General features: G+C 35.3%; 3 protein-coding genes and 2 pseudogenes across 3 annotated transcripts; 2 read left to right on the top strand and 3 right to left on the bottom strand.

Moving 5' to 3' along the window:
- The first annotated feature begins 3,725 nt into the window (after positions 1-3,725).
- On the top strand, positions 3,726-6,033 carry LOC120210084 (probable protein S-acyltransferase 5). Its single transcript, XM_039208896.1, has 5 exons — positions 3,726-3,744; positions 3,911-4,044; positions 4,571-4,648; positions 4,776-4,958; positions 5,259-6,033. Exons 1-5 carry the CDS (start codon positions 3,726-3,728, stop codon positions 5,463-5,465), a joined length of 621 nt encoding a protein of 206 aa, XP_039064827.1. The 3' UTR covers positions 5,466-6,033.
- A 1,227-nt stretch (positions 6,034-7,260) lies between these two features.
- On the bottom strand, positions 7,261-8,842 carry LOC120210101 (mitochondrial import inner membrane translocase subunit TIM8-like). The gene is made up of 2 exons (XM_039208907.1): positions 8,690-8,842; positions 7,261-7,568 (listed from the first exon to the last, which is right to left on the bottom strand). The coding sequence occupies exons 1-2, from the start codon at positions 8,735-8,737 to the stop codon at positions 7,380-7,382; spliced, it is 237 nt and encodes a 78-aa protein (XP_039064838.1). The 5' UTR covers positions 8,738-8,842; the 3' UTR covers positions 7,261-7,379.
- A 2,143-nt stretch (positions 8,843-10,985) lies between these two features.
- Positions 10,986-13,434, bottom strand: LOC120210100 (ubiquitin-conjugating enzyme E2 27-like). The gene is made up of 5 exons (XM_039208906.1): positions 13,146-13,434; positions 12,795-12,843; positions 11,819-11,978; positions 11,511-11,600; positions 10,986-11,305 (listed from the first exon to the last, which is right to left on the bottom strand). The coding sequence occupies exons 1-5, from the start codon at positions 13,321-13,323 to the stop codon at positions 11,198-11,200; spliced, it is 585 nt and encodes a 194-aa protein (XP_039064837.1). The 5' UTR covers positions 13,324-13,434; the 3' UTR covers positions 10,986-11,197.
- Positions 13,435-14,795: 1,361 nt separating this feature from the next.
- LOC120210099 lies at positions 14,796-18,334 on the top strand (annotated as a pseudogene).
- A 2,234-nt stretch (positions 18,335-20,568) lies between these two features.
- LOC120210083 lies at positions 20,569-21,886 on the bottom strand (annotated as a pseudogene).
- Between the last annotated feature and the right edge of the window lie 249 nt (positions 21,887-22,135).

The following is a 22,135-nucleotide window of genomic DNA, read 5'->3' as shown; positions in this document are numbered from 1 at the left end:
ATTCTAGAACCATTACCCATAACACACCTAACATCAACAATGAAGTCACTCTCGTTCGACGATACCGAGCGCACTATGTCATACCATAGTCCATTCGATCTATGCACGCATAGCCAATTAGGAAGAATCGCTTGAGGATCGTAATTATACTTAGCGACTATAATCTTTTTCCAAAGACTATCGTTGTCCTCACTAAAACGCCAAATCCATTTATTCAACAAAGCTCGATTTCTGACACTGACATCAAAAATGCCAAGACCACCGTGAGATTTTGGTCCACTAACCACATCCCACTTAATCCAATGAATACCTCTATTATAATTAACATTCCACATAAATTTCGCTATACTTTTATTTAACGCCTCTGAAATGGATTTGGGCAAAGAAAATAAGGACATGTAATACACCGGTAAGTTGGCCAACACTGACTTAATCAATGTAATCCTACCCCCGAAGGAAAGAAGCTTACCTTTCCAACTTTGAAGACGAACTCTGACTTTCTCCAATACTGGATTCCACAACAACTTCTGGTTTATTTTATAACCTAAAGGCAGTCCCAAGTACATCGTCGGCAGCTTTGCCCAATCACAAAACAACGAATCTGCCCATCTTTCAACTCTGCCATCCTCCACATTAATACCAAATAATTTCGTTTTCTTCATATTCAATTTCAAACCAGCCGCGACCTCGAAAATTCTAAGAATACGAAATAGATTATGGATATTCCTTTCATCAGCTTCCGAAAAAAGAATTAAATCGTCTGCAAACTGGATGTGGAAAGCACCTACTCTACTTGAACCAATATGCACCCCTTGACACAGACCTAGATCAACCGATTTCTTGAATGAATTATTTGGTTTTAATAAACAATGATGAGTTCTTTACGCAAATTCCATATCTCAACTAGCTCTAAACAGTAAAACACTGACGATTCAATACGAAAAAAAATCTGTATACTGGGGTACAATCGCAATCTTATATATATATATATATATATATATATATATATATATATATATATATATATATATATATATATATATATGTATATATATTATTGTGAAAAAGGTAGGAATATCCAATAATTTATACTTTCTATATATACATATCAATATTAGTTTATTTGTAGAATGTATGATGTTAAAGTGAGCTGTTAATTTGTGTACTCTGCGAAGAATAAGAAGAAAGCAGAGCACCTATTTTTTTGCCAGCAATTTTCAATTATGTGAGGAATGAAAAACACAAGATTTTAAGTTAGGGACGTAAATTTATAAAATTTTAAAATTGAATATATTTATAAAATTAAGTAAACAAAATAGATTTTTTTAAAAAAATATTTAAAATATTTAATGATTTTAATTTTTTAGTGACGATTGTACTACGTCTGTCGCCGAAAGGTGGCAAGAGACAAGACTAGCTGAACTGCGCTCTCAATTCTAAGACAAAAGTGTTTTAAAGCCACGTTGATAATAATTGCATGGAGAAAAGCAATTTATTATATTTGGTGAGACGTACCAATGAGAGTGGAACAGCTCATCATCTTTTCCAATTATAAAATAGGGTAAATTAAGTATTTAAGTCACCAAACTATTTATACGGTACAACTTTGATCACCCAATTTCTTTTTAAATAATCACTAATGTTATATTTTAGCTTCATTTTAGTCATCAATTGTTAAAAGATTAATGGAGGTGATATTCTGTCAGCATAAGGCACAGGGTCGGCTCTGGGTATTTTTTAGCCCGGGGCGAAATAAAAGAAATGGGCCTTTAGTTATGCAAAATCTTATAGTTCTAAATTAATAGGTATTATGAAAAATATTATGGGTCCTGGGCGGGTGCCCCTCCTGCCCCGGCCTAGGGTCGGCCCTGATAAGGCAATAACAATCATCATTAAACTAAAAAAATGGCATGTCGGTAGTTTTGTTAATTTATTAACGATGGGAGACCAAAATAAAATCAAAACTAACGTTAGTGATGATTTAAAGAAAAAAATAATTAACTAAAATAGAACTAAAGTAATAATTGAATGACTAAATACGTAGTTTACCCTCCAAAAATTGTTATGTCTAGGTTCTCAATCAAGATGTAATACTTACTCTCTCTGTTTTTAATAATTTGATGTAATTACGAGATAACATTTATTTAAATAACTCTTAACAATTTGATATAAACACTCAAACCCGCGTTTGGATTAGAATAATTGAAAGGAAATAAAAAAAAGAAAGGGGAATGGATTATAGTATATTACAAGGTAGGATCCATTATCTGATATGAAGAGCTAATGATCCAAAATGTGAACTTATTTTGGGCCAATTCCGTATTTCTTACTGATTATATGGCCCAATGATTCACCCATTAATGCTCACTAATTTTTATAGATGAAGAAAATTTTGAGTAATTTAAAATTTATATTAAAGATGAAGAATTCTTTTTCCTGTAAAGTCAATAGGGATGGACATGGGTTGGGTCGGGTTTTTGGTCCACCCGACCCAAGGACAAAGAGTCCTCCACCCGAGACTCGACTCAACCCGATCAAAACAAGTTTCCACCCGACCTGATATATAACTTAAAAACTCGACCCGACCCGAAGTAATAAAAAAAATTATTTTTTATTCAATAAAAACAGTGACTTAATTGAAAAAAATAATATATAGAGGGGTATTATTGTAATTATTCTTAAATATATAAGGTAAAATTATATATTTTTTCGGGTCGGGTTTTTTTCAACATAAACCCGAAACTGACCCGACCCAAATACCATATTAAAAAAACCTGACATGACTCGAGCCCGAATTTTTTTAAAAAAAATCCGACCCGATCGGGTCGGGTCGGATTGGAACCCGTCAAATTCGGGTCTCATGCCCATCCCTAAAAGTCAAGTGTTTAATAAATTCGAGAATAAAGCATAATTGTCTTTATTTTAAAACTTTTAATAAATTTAATTAATTATTTTTTAAAAACAACTGATTTGATTAAGGGTTAAATGTTTAACATATAATTAATTTGATTAATGATAGTTTGATTTAACTATTAATAAAAACCATCATTTCAACACTTTTTATATATTTATATTTGTAATCAATTTAATATGATTTATACTAAACAATCCTTTTCTAGATTTTATTTTCAAGTAGGGTGATGAGAAAATGAATTTTTGTATAAGAGGTGATTCGGAATTTATTTTTTCAAATAAGATGATTTTTATAGTATTTGAGAAAGATGTTAAGATTGTCCGACGTCTTCAACTGAAGACATACGAAAGATTTCGAATGATTCTAATGTCTTTCCGCATACTATAGTATTCATCTCATTTGAAAGAATAAATTTTATACCACCACAAATGGGAGAAAAAAAATCATTTTTTTCAATCCCCTATCCATGTAATTTGCCCAGTAAAACATAACCACACCTTCCTGGAACTTTCCTCTCCCCACCCACCATTTCCATGGCTATAAATATAAACCCCGAGAACAGCTTCATAGAAGGTGGGATTAAGAGAAAAATATACACATCATCATGGCTCTTCACCTCTCTTGGGTTTTCATTTTCAGCATTACAGCCACATACAAACAAAATCTTCATGTTTTGTCTCAGTGTTTCAATCCATGTTTCCCTTTTTCTTTTGTCATGTTTTCGTGTTTTTTGGAAGCGCTGTTTCATTCATGGTCTCCTTGGCTTATCAAACTGTTTTTTTTTTTTTGTGCATTTTTACGTACTTTTACTATGCCTGATGAAGGAAAAGGTAAGTAACATCGGCAATTCATCCATTTCGACATATTAGAATCATGTCACGTATATACCTATATGTATACGTTGAAGAAATTGATGGATGAAGAGATGTTACCTTTTCCTTCTTGGGGCCATAGTAAAAGTACGTAACAATGTAAAAAATCTGAATAAAAACGCAGAAAGTGTTGATGGTGATGAGGAACATAGCGTCTTTCTTAAGCAGAGCATAGTAAATCCAAAGCACTGCACTGAAGAGCGACACCACATAGGGAATCGACTGGAAACCTTCCGATGTTTTCTTCTTGCATATCTGGTAAAATGCTGGCCTAAAAAATATTAATGGAAACGTAATGAGCCATGGCAGAGAATCATGTGTACTTGTGGTAATGCAAAATGTGGAGGTTAAACTTCAACATCAAAGTTTTTGTTACGTTTGTTTTCTTCTTAGGGGCTAATAATATTTTATTTTAATGATGAATATATATATATTACCACCATTAATCAATGTTTTTTATATATACGATAAAAGTATGAATATTTAGAGCGATTTGAAACTGTTGACCAGCTCCGGTGGACTATGGCCACCTTAGACGACGGTGGCTGATTGACTAAAGTTATCAGGAGTAGTTAAAAGTCAACGCAAACTGTTGCCTTCAAGACAAGGGAGAGGGAAAAAGAAAGAGAACCCAAAATTAAAAAGGAGCCGCCTTTTTTTAAATTTATTTGCCTTTTTTCCCAAAAAAAGATTTTTTTTACCTAATGTTATTCCTCAATTATTTGTACTTAATTGAGACAAGAAAAAGAAAAGATTGAATTTTGAGAAGTGGAATGGTTTGCAGCCTCCACCAGATTTGGCCGATGAAGCTAACGGCGGTGATGGTTTCAGTAGAACTTACAAAGCTTGGAAAGGCAGCAATGTAAGCATAAAAGGAAACAAATTTCATTCTTTTATATCTCTTTTGGTTGTTTGTTGATCAAAGATCTGCAATTTAGGGTTAATTTGGTTGGATCAACGCCGTATGATTTCCTCTCTTTTTTCTGCAGGTATTTGCTTTGGGAGGAAGATTTATATTTGGACCCGATGTGGGATTCCTTTTTTTCACCATCTTCTTAATTGTTGCTCCTGTTGCTGTCTTCTGTGTCTTCGTAGGACGAAAATTAATGGATGGCTTATCTCATCACCTCGGAGTATCGATAATAGTTGTTGCCGTGGCTCTCACTTTATCTGTTAGTTCATGTACACCTGCAGCTAATGTTCTGCGTATCGAAATCATGAAAATCTTATTATTTTGTTGTTTTTATGATCGGATGCGGTTATTAAATGTCGATGCTCGTACGATTGTTTGACTGATATCATGAACCATTTAGATTTGCTACTGATTCTCTGCATTTGGATTATCAATTCAATACTCAATTTCATTTCGTGTTCTTAAATCAATTGGTATTCAAACTTGTTTGCGATCATTGGTTTCAAATTCCAAAATCAGTGCAAATCTGACGAGATACCAATGACTTGTGTGTACGCAGGATATAACTCTTCTTTTGCTAACCTCAGGAAGAGATCCCGGTATAATTCCGCGAAACTCGAACCCTCCCGAGCCGGAAGGTTATGAAGGAATGAATGAAGCTTGGCCTGGCCAAACTCCGCCGTTACTATTACCTCGTACGAAAGATGTGGTTGTCAATGGTATAAGTGTGAAGATCAAGTACTCTGTTACTTGTTTGCTGTATTGACCTCCCCGATGTTCTCACTGTTCGTTATGCAATAACTGTGTCAACAGATTCGATCACCACTGCCCTTGGGTCGGTCAGTGTATCGGACTGGTAATACACATTGTTTCACATGATATTCTCTGCTTTTTCTTCTGCATTATCTAGTCTTTCGGCTTTTCGTGGCACGATTTGTGATCCTTTGCAACCTGAGAATTGTTCAGTGTAACTATGACTTGCATTGGTGCATTCGAATAGGAACATGTATGATGATGATGTCTCTGATTTCCTCCTCTTGGTTTGGTTCAGCGGAATAACCGATTCTTCTTCTTGTTTATCTTCTCTATAACTCTACTTTGTTTATACGTGCACGGATTTTGCTGGGTTTATATCCAGAGAACCATGGACGAAGAGGAATTGGCGATCTGGAGAGCGATGACTAAAACCCCTGTTTCCATTGTGTTGATAATCTACACCTTCATTTCAGTGTGGTTTGTTGGAGGTTTAACCGTCTTCCATTTGCATCTAATCAGTACAAACCAGGCAATATTTTTTTTTTCAGATCATTGTATATTTGTATCACAAGATCACGAATTTTCTGGTAAATGACAAACTACTGAAAAGGTTTATGTTTTTAAATCTTGTTCTTGTTCTATTTGAAGTGATTTACTTGAATTGATCGACTTCTTTTTTGTACTTCTGGCAGTCCACGGACGAGAAATTTAGATACTGGTATGATCGTCGTGAGATTCCATACAACAAAGGGGTCATCAAGAACTTCATGGAGGTATTTTGCACCAGTATACATCCGTCCTAGATAGACCTAAGGGAAAAGATTTCGAAGGAACCTGTAATTCCACCGATAGGGCTGTAAATGAGACGAGACAGATCACGAGCTACTCGAGATCGATTCGATAAATACTCGAATCGAATGGACTCGAGCTCGACTCGAATTCTTAACGAGCCGAAACGAGCTACTCGATATCGACTCGAAACTATTAATATTTATGTATTGATTTTTTTTAAATACAGTAATATTTAATGTATTTAAAGTTCATGTTCGAGTTTGAGGCTTCAATCGAGTTAGGTTTAAGAATTTTTTTTCATTTCGAGCCTTTTCGAGCTGCTCACAAGCTTCAGTTCAGGATTTCAAGTCGAGCTCAGCAATACTCAAGCTTGACTCGGCTCGTTTACACCCCTATCCACCGAGAACAATAGGTGGAGATTCTATCGGTCCGAACAAAGGGAACACCTTTTGTGACATTGCAATGGGAGAAAGCCAGTGTGGGAGAAGGCTTTAGGAGATACAAGTGATTACAAAGGACGACAACCCGGTGTTGACTATATGGACAAAGACAGCGGATTGCCCGGTGTTTCTCCCAATTTTTGCAGGGTCCTTACCCCGGAGAACACGGAAGGTGGCATCATTCATCATCCTAGGCAATGCTGAATCGTCAAATCCGAATCAACAATACGAAACGATAAACTGTCAAATAAAAAGTAGGCAAAAATGGAAGGAGAGGAGAAAAAGTGGGAAATTGGTTTGGATTACTGGAAAGTAATGCTTTAATTTTTTAAATGCTAAACTGTGTTATGTTAATACGATTTCTTGGGGCTGGTTTATTCCTCCCCAAAAGAAAAGCAGAGCCTTCCATGAAATGGCATGGGCTTATACTTTTGTACTTGAGACAAGTTGAAGATCCTGTGAACAATTATATCCCAAGACTAATTTTAAAACATAACCAATGTGAGATTCATTATTATTTTCTAAGATAAACAGGCATTTGTTTATGACCACATGAAAGTTCAGATGAATGATTTGTAGAATACTCTACGCAAAAGATGTCCTTGTAAGTTGTATAGGAATTTCAAATCCGAGCATCTGTGTTAAAAAATACAGCAGATTTTGCAGGAAAAGCTAACAATCCGAGCATCGGTTTACTGCATGGATTGAACGCGTTTCATAATGATCATAGTCATGTCCATGAACCGTTGAGCACAATTAGAAAGGCAAGCTGATTCACTAGAGCTGAATTTGTTCCCAGGAGTGCTTGTGATACACTTGTCCCAGCACACACTTGTAAGCTTTGCCACCATCTCATTGACCATGGCCTTTTCCTTTTCTTGCTGCATAGCCACAACAATAAAAATCAAGAGCCAAAAAAAGGGCAAGATTTTAAGCTTCTCCATGAACTGGAAAGGCTGCATTTAACTATTACAATAATAACTATTAAAGCAAAGGTCGCCAAACTATTTCAACAATCATTAATCTATCACACTTAACAACAATAAGCAATCTATACCAATTACAAAAACAAAACTCATCATATAACAATGTCTTTTCACTTTCCATTTCTGCATAAATTTTTCAAAGGTATATGAATGCCTACTAGTCCTACCTTTTCCCTATTTTGCATTTTCAGATAATGGGCGGGCAAAGATTTGTATAAGGATACTTGAATACCAACTCATGCACACTGAATGATGACTCGAAGTTGGCTGGAGACAAATCAAAAGAAGATTACGACACACTTGTGCCTTCCAACCTACCACGGCCATAAGATGTGCATGGATAAATTTCGATGTTCCTTCCTATAAAATATGCTAATCGAATCATTCACACAACATACGATAATACTAAATGGATTTTGCACTCAAAAAAGTCCAGAAAGCACTCTTTAAGTTTATCATCTTAAGTAATACTTTCTCACATTGCATTTAAAATCAGTATGTAAACTGTCATCAACCATGATTAATGAGAAAATTACTATAATTACAAATACAAACCTTAGACAGTGTGCTTAGGGTTTCATTAACAAAATGTAGAATAAACAAACAATACTACAATCTGGATCTGAGTTTATAAGCAAACGAGAATCTGATAGTTTTGATACACATTGTTTTGATACACACCAATATCTTTATCTAATGTATGGAAAAAAGCAACTAAGATGCAACCTATTAAATTAAAATAATATCATTATTACAAATTTCATGCTTCCATGCCTAAATAGTAATCTTAAGATGCTCGATAGCAAAAACCCTTGAAAAAGACTGTTAGTCATATAAACAGAGAACAAAGTGCAACTACCAGTATCACTTTTCTAATTGAAATAGTAATAATTTTACAAAGAAATCAAATTCAAAACATATTTGAACTTAGGATGATAAAATTAACAGAAATCAGAGCAATTAACAGATTATATCGGTAATGAAACAAAAGAGAGAGGGGACAAGAGAGAGCATACATTGAGGAATCGTTGAAGATCGGGAGAATTGAGAGCTGATGGATCCATCTGCAGAAGATCGAATTTAGCACTGCTTTTTGCAACGGCAGCCAAGAAGAAAAATTCAGCCTAAAACCCTCTTTCAAACGCAACAAAATTTCACAAAAACCCTAAGAAAGACTGTATATACATGGATTGGACTAAGCAAAAGACCAGTTTAAGCCCATAGTAACCTTATGTTATGGGTCATAACCTTAAATTGGTTCCCAAATTAGACCTAAAATTTTAAATTTTACTAAATATTGAAATATTATTACTGTTTTAAAAGTCAAAAAGAAAATATTATTCTGCCATATCATTTCAAACAATACTCTAATAATTTCGGGGGGGGGGGATTGCTGTTGATAAATAGAATTTTAAAAATAAAATATTTTAAATTTAAAGCCCGCTAGAGTAAATTATTTGGTAAATAATGTTTAGGTATGAGTTTTATAATTAAGTTTATTTAACAAAATAAATCCAAAATTCTCACCCAACGTACGCCAAATTTTTAAAACTATTTTCATATTTATTTTAAAAATAAATTGGATAATTTAAGTATTTTATTCATAATTCAATAATTCTAACCATTTTGCATGGAAAATTGTTTTGCCAAAAGAATGTCGTACCTGTTAATTTAAAAAAAAATCGAATCGAAATAACGACAAAAACTGAAAACACACGTGACCAAATGTTGTTGTTTAGAGTTAGCAAATGAGCAAACCAGCGTGGTAACAACAGAAAATTCCTACCGAACAAAAGAATCAAAGGTACAGATTGATTTATAAACAACATTACTCCCCACAGTTAAATTACCAGTGCAAATCCATAACAAGATGCATACATATAAAGATTTGAAAACACCCCTTTGGCCACCATTCTCATCATCCATTTGCCTTCCTCTCCCTTCAGTTCTCTTTAGCTGCTTTTTTCTACCATCAATGGGGTTACAAGCATCAAAGCTATACCGTAAAAAAGATAGAGTGCAAGATAAAGTGATGTCTCTTCTCGGCCGGAAAATGGATGCGCTTAAGACACGAAGGAGCCACTCTAATCTTTCTAAACAAATGCTGCTCAATCCTGGATCGGAGAATGCCTCCGTATCGTCTCGAGTACCCGATGATGATAGCATCGGGTCTGCGAGAGTAGTGGCTGCAGTTTCCGATAACGATTTTAGAGAACATGATAGTAAGGTAAATGGGGACGATGTTGAAGCTCACAAGTCGATAGTTAGAGAGGCCTCAGCCATGGAAAAGCTAACATTGGAAGAAAAAGATAAAAAGACAGTTGAAGAAACTGAAAGGTTAAAGAAAGAACGGTCTGCTAATCTTCTTTGTCCTGGATCACCAAGTTTTAGATTTTACCTTACTGATAACGACAAGGAAGAGGATTATTCGAGTGAGTTTTTTCTTTTTCACTTTCCAAACCAATGTTCATAAACAAGCCGTAATTTTTTTTTATGCATATAGGCAAAGATGATTTGACGATCAAAGGGCCGTTCAGTGATACCGATGCCGTTGAGCCCCCAACATCTACTGAGTTGACAATCAAAGGGTCATTCAGTGATACCGATACCAATGAATCCCTAACATCTACCAAGGTATTTCATGATTCGAAATGACTTTTCGATCTGCAATTGTCACTAAATACATTTAAAACAAAGCCAAAATCTGATGGATTTCTGGGTTTTTGTCGCTCTTACAGAAACAGGGAAGCAAGATGAAGGGAGGAAGAAGAGGGATGAGATTTAGAAGGGTGATACCTATGGGAAGACCTGTAAAGAATTTTCTCAAAGTTAAATCATGTTATTATCCATCTTGTGGTGGCGGCCAAAAGGTTGGCCAACGTTTGATTACAGAAAAACCGGCAGAAATGTAGATTACGTTGTTAATTAAAGGCAAATGATTAGACCCCAATGCTCTTTCCTTAGTTACCCGATAGGAGCCGTATGCAATTGATAAACTCAAATGTAATAAATAGATTACAGAATATGACAAAAGCAATGAGGGTGAAATGCTTGAAATGTCGAATGCCTTAAACGTCTTAAATTCGGATCCAGAGATAACTGTTAAATCCTTTAGGGCCTCGGTAGAGATCATTGGCAGTTTGATCTCTACATGCATACAGGGCTCACAGTTATGTAATTCCAAAAACACTAAACAGAAATTCAACCAGGCATCATTCTTCTCCATAAAATTCAGGCTTTGGTTCATTACAAGGTTAGAACTTAGCGTACTCGCAAACTTCAAGAAAAAACAGTATCGGCGACTCATTTAACAACAAAGTGCAAGTAACAACATTTCATCATCAAACAGAAGTTAATATGCATAGTCAACAAAAAAGGGGAATTTACGGAATCAGAATTCAGAGTAAACAAAAAAAGCTTATATTGAGATATAATCCTTTGTGTCATTGTATAGTGTTCAAGTTCCCCAGGCAGGTGAAGAATAGCTAAAAGATGTTGAACAATTGGCAGCTCCAGCACACAGATCAGCTGGACAAAAGCTTTTCAAGGGCCAGGTTTTCGTCACCGCCAACAGCTTCTAGAGTACTTCTCACCAAACCATCAGGAAAGCCCATTTCCACAAGTCGTTGCACCTGTACCAATCCAATTTCTGTCTTAGCTAATTTAGTTCATTAAATATAAAATTTGACAATATTGATCCATTAACAAAATATATATTCAAAGAATGCATCTGATACATGGAAAATGATGTCACCTCTTGAGAATTTACTCGGAGCATACTTTGCAAGAAATATTTACTTGATTCTACAAATATCAAGATAAATAAGGAATACTGACCTTTTCCTCAACCCCTAAAGAAGATGCCTTGGCAAAACTTTCTGTCCAGTAACGAGCTGTTCCGACAAATGTCTGATACTCTCTAAGATACTGCATTACAAAAAAAAAAAAGGGAAAAAGATAAGTAGCTAGCTAGAGTGATAAAGACTAATGGAAATTATTAGAAAAACAGGCATTGAAGCTGGACTGATGACATACATAGGTAAAATAATCTACAAACTTAGCACATTCAAATAAGTCAAATAAAAAATTTAACAAAACATTTTATCTAGAAGCATAGGAAAGATTAGACATCGAGCAAACCAAACCTGTTGAGCTACTACGGCATCTTGAGGATCATCAGGTTCAGGAGCTGAAAGCAAAGCTTGAACGGAAAGAAGGGCTGTCTTAAGGGTGAGAGCAGGGCTCCACTGGTCCTTCAATATATCCAAGCATATTGCCCCACTTTGACTGCTAATGTTCGGGTGCCTTTGGTGGGTCGTAGAACAAAAGAAAGTTTCAAGAGTTAACTTGATTGATCATTAGTCATGTCATCTCTATGCATCAAACACAATAGACTGTAACTGACCAACACTTGACTCCTAAATTCAAATGCATTTCTTTATGGTGTCACATTCAACAAAGTTTTGCTTTGGAAATTCAAGAGCATATTCAAGTGAGAAAGACAGTCATATGTACTAACTCGAACTAGTTGAAATAACATGCATTGGCGACAGAATACAATTTACATTTTCTTTTCTCCTTTCAAACATCATGTAACAACAAGAACGCTTACACATGGTGCTGAATATCTATTGGGCAGTAGAAGACAGGACATTGTTTAACGTGTTATGCAGAGTTTTTTCTCTAGAAATGGGGAAAGCAAAACCAGGATTTCATTCAGTTTCAGCTAGCACTGAGTGAGAGAGCAAAACCACGATTTCAGAGAGTTTGCTCAGTTTCAGATATTGAAAATTTTCATCAGCACAAAAGGCTAAAAGAACGTGCAAGATTAGCAATCGTTTCATCCAATGAAGTCATATAAGGAACAAAGCACAGCAAAAATAACAAATTGCCCTAAAAACCATGATTAGGACCAAAATGAAACTAAGAGCAATTAACCAACTTCTTCACCCTTTATAGGCCTTTGTTTTCGAGGGACACCTTAGACCATTTTTAAACACAATCTTTACAGCTAATCTATCACACCCACATTGTACTATATCACCATAAAATTAATTCAACCATCCAACACAATCAACAAATGTGCAGATAAAATAAGATGGTGCTTGTTCTTTTTCCTACCAAACTTTGGTCACAAACTTCATTTTTGGAGGCTCAAAAGGATAACCATCTGCAAAATACAAATCAATATTAATTCAATTATACATTCCATTTCAGAAATAGCTACTTCTAATTAAACCATCACCCAATTGACAGTATCTAATCTATTGATACTACATTCAGATAAACGCTCAAAATTTAAACCTGGACAAAGTTTCTCTATTTCTCTGAAAAAATTAGACAATAAAAAACCCTTTATACTTAGCCAAAATTCTACACTCAAGAGGAACAAAATCAACTCTAGAATAAGAAGAAGAAAAAGCAAAACCCATAAAAAAAGAAAAATAAAAAAGGAAAGTAATTATGAAATACCAGGCAATGTGATATCGATTTCAAATGAACCGCCTTCATAGGGAGTGCCAAGGGGACCGGGGATGATGCCAGTCAAGCGAGCAAGATTGTCTGATTTTGGAGAGACTCTAATGCCCGAAGAGTCTTTCTCTCTGCCACATTCTTGTAGCTCCTTCTGAACACGAGCAAAGTCTATCATCTCCTCTCAATTCTCCTCCTTCGATCAAAACCCTACGCCCCCAACAACTAAAATGTTCCTCCTTTACTCTTTTAGTCCTTCTACTCTCTCCCCCTATCTTTATCGATTGCCATTTTTTTATTTAGGAAAAAGTGAGATAATTATCTATTTATAAATTCTCAGTTTTTTATAGTACTTGGTTTTGATTTGATTTGATTTAAAAAACAATTTAACTTTTATTAAGAATTGAATTAAACTCAACTCGTTGTTAATTTAATAATAAAAAATAATATCATTTTTTAAATAAAATTTAAATGAAAAACCATTTTAAGGAGTAATAAATAGTAATTCGGGTTGGAATAATTCAATCATTAGGAAAACATAAATACATGACTTTTATTCCATATGACCCAAAGTAACTAATGCAATATAATCTCTTTGTAACTATCACTTTTGTTTCATTTTGTTGATCTAATTATTTCTTTGTTTTAAAATCGTACTTAATATTACGTTTTGATTTTATTTTGGTCACCTACTGTTAAAAATTAATATTTATGTTGGCGTGTCACCGTAAAATAATGTCAAGTTATCATTATTTTTTAAAAACAATATCATATTAGCGATTCTGTTAATTTTTTAACAGCGAGTAATCAAAACATAAGATTGAATATGATTTTTAAAAAATAATAATTGAATAACCAAAACAAAACAAAAAAATGATATTTGAGATACTAAATGTGTGATTTTTTGTATAACAATTGGTATCTCATTTATTGATCGACTAATTTAGATTAAATACTGCAGAGGCAAGGGCGACCTTTTCAACCCAATTTACTTTATTCGTAAACGCCTGGGTCGACCCTTTCAACCCAATTTACTTTATTCGTAAACGCCTGGATCTAAACCCTCGACATTGCTTAAAAGATCTAATATCTTATCTCATTAGATTAATTGATTATCAGTACTAAATATATAATTTACCTTGTAATTATTTACACAAAAACATGTGTTCAACGGTAGAAACTCATTTATTAAGATATTATTTGTCTCTTCAAAAAGAACTCATTTATTTGTATTAAATCATTCGACATAATATTTTTTTGTTAATATAGGAGGATCAAAGGTAGTATTTATTCTAAAGATTAAAAATCATTTGATAATGAAAATTTAAATAATTTTATAGTCTTTAATGCTCTAATTTGAGATTTCTAAAAATAACGATAATCAATTTAACCACTTAGATAAATCGGTTCCTTCAATTAACATAAAAATTTATTTCTCCCGAACAACACTAAAAAATTAATTTTTCATATGTAAACTCATAATTTTCTAATTTATCTTTTTGGTACAAATAATTTTTTAATTTATGGAAACTAGTGCAAACACTTCTCCTTTATATAGATAAACAATCATTTTACAAAATTTTTATTTTAGGGGGAAAAAGAAGATAAATTTCACGTATACATACAAATCGAGCTGGGTACAAGAAAAATCCGGTTGCTCAGCCCGGCGGCTAACCCTGCTTTCTTTTTTCCTTGTTTTCTACGGAAGCAGACGAATTTTATTTTAAAAAATGAAAATTAAAACCGTAGAAGAGATTGGTCAATTCAATTCTCTGGCTCTCTCTCTCTCTCCCATCTCTCTCTCTCTTTTTCTCTTCTCCATTTGAATGCATAAATTAATAAAATATCTTTAGAAAGTTTCTCAAATTCCAGATCTAAATCGTAGTAGTAGTTTTTAATTTCCCACCTTAATTTAGCCGAAGAGAGATCAAAGAGAGAAGAGATAGAGAAATCGAACCCAAAAAATGATCACAATTCCGTATTTGACCGCTCTAACCACATATTTCAGCTACGGTCTTCTCTTTGCGTTTGGCCAATTCCGTGATTTCTTCAGGAAGATCTTTGATTGGTGGCAGGCCAGCAATCTTCAAGTCATTATCCTTCTTTGCCTTTTTTTTTATCTGTTTAATTTTTTCGTTTTCTTGATAGAATCGTATATGTTAGATTGTATTCTGCTTAAAAATGCGTGGATATAATGAAGTTGCGTGACAATTTGTTTATTTTTTATTCTGTAGGGTTATGCGCCGATCTGTTTAGGACTTGAAGATTTCTATATTCGACGCTTGTATCTTCGTATTCAGGTATTTACTTTTGTCTTCAATTGTTTCTTGATTTATGTATATATGTGCGAATTTCCTCGAGGCTTTACGTCCTGTAATCGCTAGAGGAAATCAATGTTTTAATCTAATTTTGGTTATTGATCTCAGCATATTAATTTATGTTGCTTTGAATCACTTAATTCTTGTTCGTATTTAATCTTTGAAGACCAAGCTAGCTCAATTGTGATCTTAAACAGTTTTTTTTGGACCTTTGATGACTTTCAGTTGCATGATTATGCTGCTAACATGTCTTACATTTTCACCTCTGTAGGATTGTTTTGGAAGGCCGATAGCAAGTGCTCCAGATGCTTGGTTTGATGTAGTTGAGCGCTACTCCAATGACTGTAATAAAACAATGAAGTGAGACTTCTGATGTGCTTTCACTCTTCGATCCTATTTAAAGCTCACTTCAATTTATTCTACAACCATTTGCTCTATATTTTTACTTTGTTTTATTACCGCACTTGTACAATAACCAAAGAAAGTTTGTCATCTAAAAGTTGTTTTACTTAGTTGAATGATTGAGATGGAAAGCTTGATTGCTAAATATCAATGTCACAAGCTAATGTTGACTTTTTTCTTGATTTGGATCTCTTACAGGCGAACTGAAAAGATAAGTAGATGTCTTAACTTGGGATCATACAATTATCTTGGCTTTGCAGCAGCTGATGAATATTGCACACCACGTGTAATTGATTCATTAAATAAATTTTCACCAAGCACCTGCAGTACTCGTGTTGATGGAGGTATATGTTTTTTATTTCGTGATGTAGTCCATCTGGTTACACACTGGTTATTTGAAATCTTCCCCTTCCCTTTTTCTGCAAGGAACTACGTCACTGCATAAAGAATTGGAGGAGTGTGTTGCAAACTTTGTCGGAAAGCCTGCTGCTGTAGTCTTTGGAATGGGCTATGTGACAAACTCTGCTATTCTTCCTGTCATAATTGGAAAGGTATGAACACACTGTTAGCTTGAGTGTTCATGTGAAAGTTAATATGAACTTTCTTTTGGTTATTGCTCTGATTTTTGCCATTATTTTTCCTGACGTACATCAACAGGGAGGGTTAATTATTAGTGATTCATTAAACCACAACTCTATTGTCAATGGTGCTCGAGGCTCAGGAGCTACTATCCGAGTTTTTCAACATAATAGTAAGTTTTATGTGGTATTTGAAACTTAATAAATTTATTGACATATCATTTTGCTGATATAAGCAAATCACTCTTTCCATTTAGCTCCTTCTCATTTGGAGAAAGTTCTGAGAGAACAAATTGCTGAGGGACAGCCCAGGACACATAGGCCATGGAAGAAGATAATTATTGTTGTGGAGGGTATTTATAGTATGGAAGGCGAACTTTGTAAGCTCCCAGAGATTGTTGCCATATGCAAGAAGTACAAGGTAACGCAGTTGATATAATGATCATGTTCTCATGATAATGCTTTTTGGCTTGTCCTTGGATTAATCTATCCATGTCCATTTTATCTTGTTTTTAAATTGTTTCCTCTAGTTATAGACTTTTCCGACTACATTTGTTTATGCATTTTTAGCCATCATCTTTGTTTCTTGTCCTAATATTGTGTGTTTGTCTCCCATTTACTTCAGGCATATGTTTACTTGGATGAGGCTCACAGCATTGGGGCAGTGGGAAAACAGGAAGAGGAGTATGTGAACTCTTAGGAGTTGATACTGCTGATGTGGATATCATGATGGGAACTTTTACAAAATCTTTTGGGTCTTGTGGTGGTTATATTGCTGGATCCAAGGTTTGTTGCTTTTGCTAATTGTTAACTTCTCTGGAATCTGGATCTTTTAAAGCCACCTTGGTTCTGATTTATGGTTGAGCTCAGTTCTGATGGTCATGGAAATTGGTTCTATAAGTCTCATAACTAAGTTGTTCCTATGTTAATTTCAGGAACTTATACAATATCTTAAGCACACATGTCCTGCGCATCTATATGCAACATCAATATCACCTCCAGCTGCACAGCAGATTATATCTTCAATAAAGGTAATTCTTGGAGAGGATGGTTCTAGCAGAGGTACGTACATCATATTTTTCTAAGACCGCCAAACTTCTACTGGGATATTCAAATTTGGATCATAATTTCATCTTGTCATGACTTAAGGAGGCTTTTTTGGTATAATATTAGGGGCTCAAAAACTTGCAAGGATAAGCGAGAATAGCAACTTTTTCAGGTCAGAACTACAAAAATGGGTTTTGAAGTCCTTGGAGACAACGATTCCCCTATAATGCCAATAATGCTTTACAATCCAGCAAAATCCCTGCATTTTCTCGAGAGTGCCTCAAGCGAAATGTGAGTTTAAGCCAAATTCAGCTGTCCATGAACTCACATCAAAATATCTTCCATTCTTATTTCTCTATTTTACTTCTTCCATTCATTATTTCTATATTCCCAGTGCTTGCATCACTCTTAAGTGTGTATCACCTCCAGTTATTGAAAATGCAATCCTTCTGTCACAGGTTGCTGTTGTTATGGTTGCTTTCCCTGCCACTCCGCTACTTTTGGCCAGGGCACGTATTTGCATTTCTGCCTCGCATACTAAGGAGGACCTTCTTAAAGCATTGGAGGTAATTACCCAATGTGGTTCCTTCTGCCTGATTGCGTATTTACACGTATAATGCAGACTACATTACAATTTGTTATCAGAGTCCTCAGATAGTAGGCAGAATGTGATGGTTCGAATCGTTATGTGATATTGTTTATTGTAATCTCTCTTATGGCAGGTTATCAGTCAGGTTGGCGATTGGGTGGGTATAAAATACTTCCCCGCTGAGCCTAAGAAGCAACTGCAGCACCAGCAACAGGAGCCAGGGGAAGAAACAATCAAGTTGGAGTGATAGGTTTCGAAAACTGGCTGAAGTTGAATTCTCGTTTTGCTTCGAGCAGGTGCTGTAGAATTGATAACTAGTGAATTCCTCATCGATCACCTAGTTTGATTGTTGTAATCTCTCTCATAAGCAGGGGGGAAGTTAGTTTATAGAACCAGTAGCTTGGATATCCGAAGGTTTTCCTACGTGTTTGTAGCATTGCTCCTCACTCTGTTTTTGGGCATCTTCTCTGGATTTTAGTTATTCAATTGATGTATAGGGTACAAATCTAATTCAGTTCTATCATCTTTTTTATTTGGGTTTTCTTTTTTGGGTGGTCAACCAATAGGATACTATTACATTATCAAGATGTTTATGTAGGTGTTTAATTGAATTGACTCCAAATAGTAAGAAACTCGGGTTTGGTTCGAAACTCAACCCAAACAGGATCGAGTTTAATGAAAACATACTCCAAATATTATGAAATGTATATATATATATATGAAAAATACATATTTTAAATTTATTAATTGAGTTCTATAATACAATTAAATGATAGAATCTTGTACCAGTCGGTATATCATAATATAATAATATGTTGGAGTGGTCAAGCTTAACGCTGACTGTGCTTTTCAATCTGCTACGGGCCTTGCATCAGCTAGTGGCATTGCTCGAGTCAATAAAGGCCAATGGTTGTTTAGATTTTGCAGAAACATTAGCCCTTGCTCCATTCTGAACTCAGAACTTCGGGAGATACTTGATGGTCTCCACGTTCTTTGGGATGGAGGAGTTCGTTATGCCGTTATTGAGATTTGAGACGGATAGCAGTACTGCAGTCAAACTCGTCAACAACAAACAGCAAGATCATGTTTTTTCCTTAGTGCGCTGCGCCCAATTCAGACTCTGATTGATAGAGGATGGAATGTTCAAATTATGTGTCTGGTGATGCTAATACCGTCGCTCACTTCATTGCACACCAGTGGGCTTCCAGTTTGTCCAAGTTCTCCCACAGGAGCTGCAGGAAAATATTCAAACAGATAGTAATTCAATTTATACACACAAACAAAGCAAGTAATCCAATTTCAACAGCCTCTAAAATCAAAAGAGTGATTCATCAAACGAGCTTAACAATCATCATCTGCCCAAAAAATGATGGATCCCAATAACATTTACTGCACACGCAGAAGCATTCATGCCGCCATGTTAAGTGAATACCTGCAAGAATTTAATGTTGATGATGCTTGGCCTCTTCTCTGTTTAGTCCAGACTCAATTCTCTACTCCTTTCACCATGTCTCGTCATAAATTACGCTGCCAAGCCAAGCTTAGCCACTTAGCAGGAAGCAGTTTTAACACAGTCGTCACCAAGATGGAGATTTAAGGGCAATTTCATGTCTGCAAATAACATATGTATGTATGTATGTATCTGCACGTATACCATACATGTTTCATATAACAAACTTGGATTTCCTTAAAGAGTTCCTAAATTTCTTCACACCCAAAGCACAGTATAACACCCGACTTTTGCCAATTTGAAAGATCACATAAATTAAGCTTTCCTAGGTTGCTCTTCAGTAATACCTGTCCACAATTCATTAATTCAAGAACAAAAAATACAATTATGGTAATACTTCGACATGTATTCTTTGAGCACCGAGTCCTATTTTGTTTGTGTTTTCTTTCCTTCCATTTTTGCAGAACCAAGTTCATTTTATAGACCAGAATGTATTACAAAACAATAAATTCCTTCCTGATTAATGAAAGGGAACGCAAAAAATACATCAGCACCAAACCAAATAGTGTGTTTTTCTCATTCTATCACTGTTTCACAAGCACATTTATTAGCAGGGTTTGCCGGGAAAAGATGAAAGTAAAAACGTTAACAGAGTTTAAAATTAGAACCATATCCATACCATGAATTCTAGGCTATAGAAAGTTATGATATCTTATGGAACTTAAAGTTGCAATCCTATACATGATCAATACAATATAATGTACTATAAAGCCTAATCCGATAAGAATGCTCAAATGGTGAGAATTATGCCTGAAGCAGTTATGGACTAGCCAACTAAAGATTCAAACATCAATAGTTATCCCAAAAAAAAAGTTGCAGAACGAAAGGGGACTTATAGGTAACTACGTTAAAGTACTTGAGACATGAATAAATATACTCCCAACAAGATAATCACCATAAAACCTTATACCAACATATTAATGATGCTCAAATAGATAATCTTATAACAATTCTAAAGAAATGCTTCTTGAGAAGTTCTATAAAAAAAAATACTTCTTGAGAATTCCTTGATATCTGTCATGATAATCACCATATAACACACATCTAATCGCAAAAAGATAATAAAGAGGAATGAGAAAACCATAAGAATATGATTTAAATTGCCTTACTTCTGTCAAATCACTTTCCTTTAACTAAAAGAAAAGCTGCTATTCTCTCATTGTTTTCAATTAAAATTCTCAACAAACAACAGTTAGCACAATGCACTGCAAAATAGTTGCAAAATTAACAAAAAAAGTCCTACTGATTCTCCTACATTTCGCTACAAAAGAAGGTAAACATACAAAAAGCTTCTTACATTGCCATGGCTGACAAGACTCTGATTTCAGAAACTCTATAACCATAGCAAAATACATCGCGAAAATCCTTTACCAAGCTTCTGGATCGCACAAAACATTTTCCATCGGGAACCAACAGCATTTATTCCCATATCCCTCAAATCCTCTAATGTCAACAATAGCAAAATCTCATCATCCACTTCATGGATCTTGAAAACAGGGGCATACCTTCCTAACCCCAAACTGTTCAACCATATTGTAACTCCATCTTCCTCGCACCGCCTTATTTCGGTATCCGATGGCCCAGATAAGTTGACCCCATACAAAACCCGAGCCCGAATTGGCCTCCTTCGGTTACTCCCGTGATAAAGAACTTCCATTTCATTGTCATTGACACGATTATCCAAAGAATGTACTGGACTCAGGCTTTTCATGGGACTTTCCGAGTTCTCCAAGTCGAAATCATCGTTATCGTCGTTGCCACTGTATTTTTCCTCTGTTTCCACATTATTGTTGTTAATGTTGTTGTTGCCGTTGATATTGAGGTTTCCTCCGCTTAAATCGTCGAATTTGGAGACCCAATTGGATCGAACCCGTTTCATAGCGGGGCCTCGTTTTTTTGGAATCTTTTACTCTCCAGCTACCAATCGCAACGCCGTCTAAATTGCCGTTGTTGTTAGCTTCTCTTTCGTTGTCGAGGGTATCACTGTTGGCGTTGACGTCAGTGCTGAGATTGGTTATGGCGCGAGTCTTGGACGATTTTGCGCTCGCAGCGGCGACTGAGGTGCTTAACGAAAGATGGGATTGGTTTTTCCATTGCTTGGAAGCGGCGGCGGCGGCTCCGGAGGAGGAGGAGGAGGGTCGTCGGAAATGAGAGTCGTAATGTTGGTCGCCGCCGATGTCGCCTAAGCGAACGCTGGGACGTCGCTGGCGTTTGGACCCAACGGCCTCAGATGAAGCCACCGCGAGGGTGCTTCGACGCCGTTTAAAGAGGCGTCCGATTGCTGTACATCCACCATGTTTTTATTGCTACTTTTGAACTCTGCTTTTTCTGAATTCGCGACGGGGAAGAGAGTGAACTAAATGAAGTGAAGAGGGAGAGAGACTGTGAAATTGAGATGCTGGGTTAATGACACGTGTCCTTATTTTTCCTACTAAAAAGGAACCAAAGGTGAAACTCAAATGATTGATTTTCTTTAATAAAAGGTATAGGGTATTATTTTGTTTTGTTGAGTCGAAATTGAATATTATAAAACGATCTTATGATTA

Source organism: Hibiscus syriacus, unplaced genomic scaffold (genome assembly GCF_006381635.1).
Source record: "Hibiscus syriacus cultivar Baekdansim isolate YM2019G1 unplaced genomic scaffold, ASM638163v2 tig00109908_pilon, whole genome shotgun sequence".
NCBI lineage: Eukaryota > Viridiplantae > Streptophyta > Magnoliopsida > Malvales > Malvaceae > Hibiscus > Hibiscus syriacus.
This window is presented reverse-complemented; position numbering and strand designations above follow the sequence as displayed.

Coding starts and splice junctions, on each gene's coding strand:
- LOC120210101 (XM_039208907.1), bottom strand. CDS start 8,737: ATGGATCCATCAGCTCTCAATTCTCCCGATCTTCAACGATTCCTCAAT. Junction 7,569..8,689: donor ATCTTCAACGATTCCTCAAT/GTATGCTCTCTC, acceptor GTGGCTATGCAG/CAAGAAAAGGAAAAGGCCAT.
- LOC120210084 (XM_039208896.1), top strand. Junction 4,649..4,775: donor AAGCTTGGAAAGGCAGCAAT/GTAAGCATAAAA, acceptor TTTTTTCTGCAG/GTATTTGCTTTGGGAGGAAG. Junction 4,959..5,258: donor CCGTGGCTCTCACTTTATCT/GTTAGTTCATGT, acceptor GTGTGTACGCAG/GATATAACTCTTCTTTTGCT.
- LOC120210100 (XM_039208906.1), bottom strand. CDS start 13,323: ATGATAGACTTTGCTCGTGTTCAGAAGGAGCTACAAGAATGTGGCAGA. Junction 11,979..12,794: donor AAGTTTGTGACCAAAGTTTG/GTAGGAAAAAGA, acceptor GACCCACCAAAG/GCACCCGAACATTAGCAGTC. Junction 11,601..11,818: donor ATGCCGTAGTAGCTCAACAG/GTTTGGTTTGCT, acceptor TTTGTAATGCAG/TATCTTAGAGAGTATCAGAC.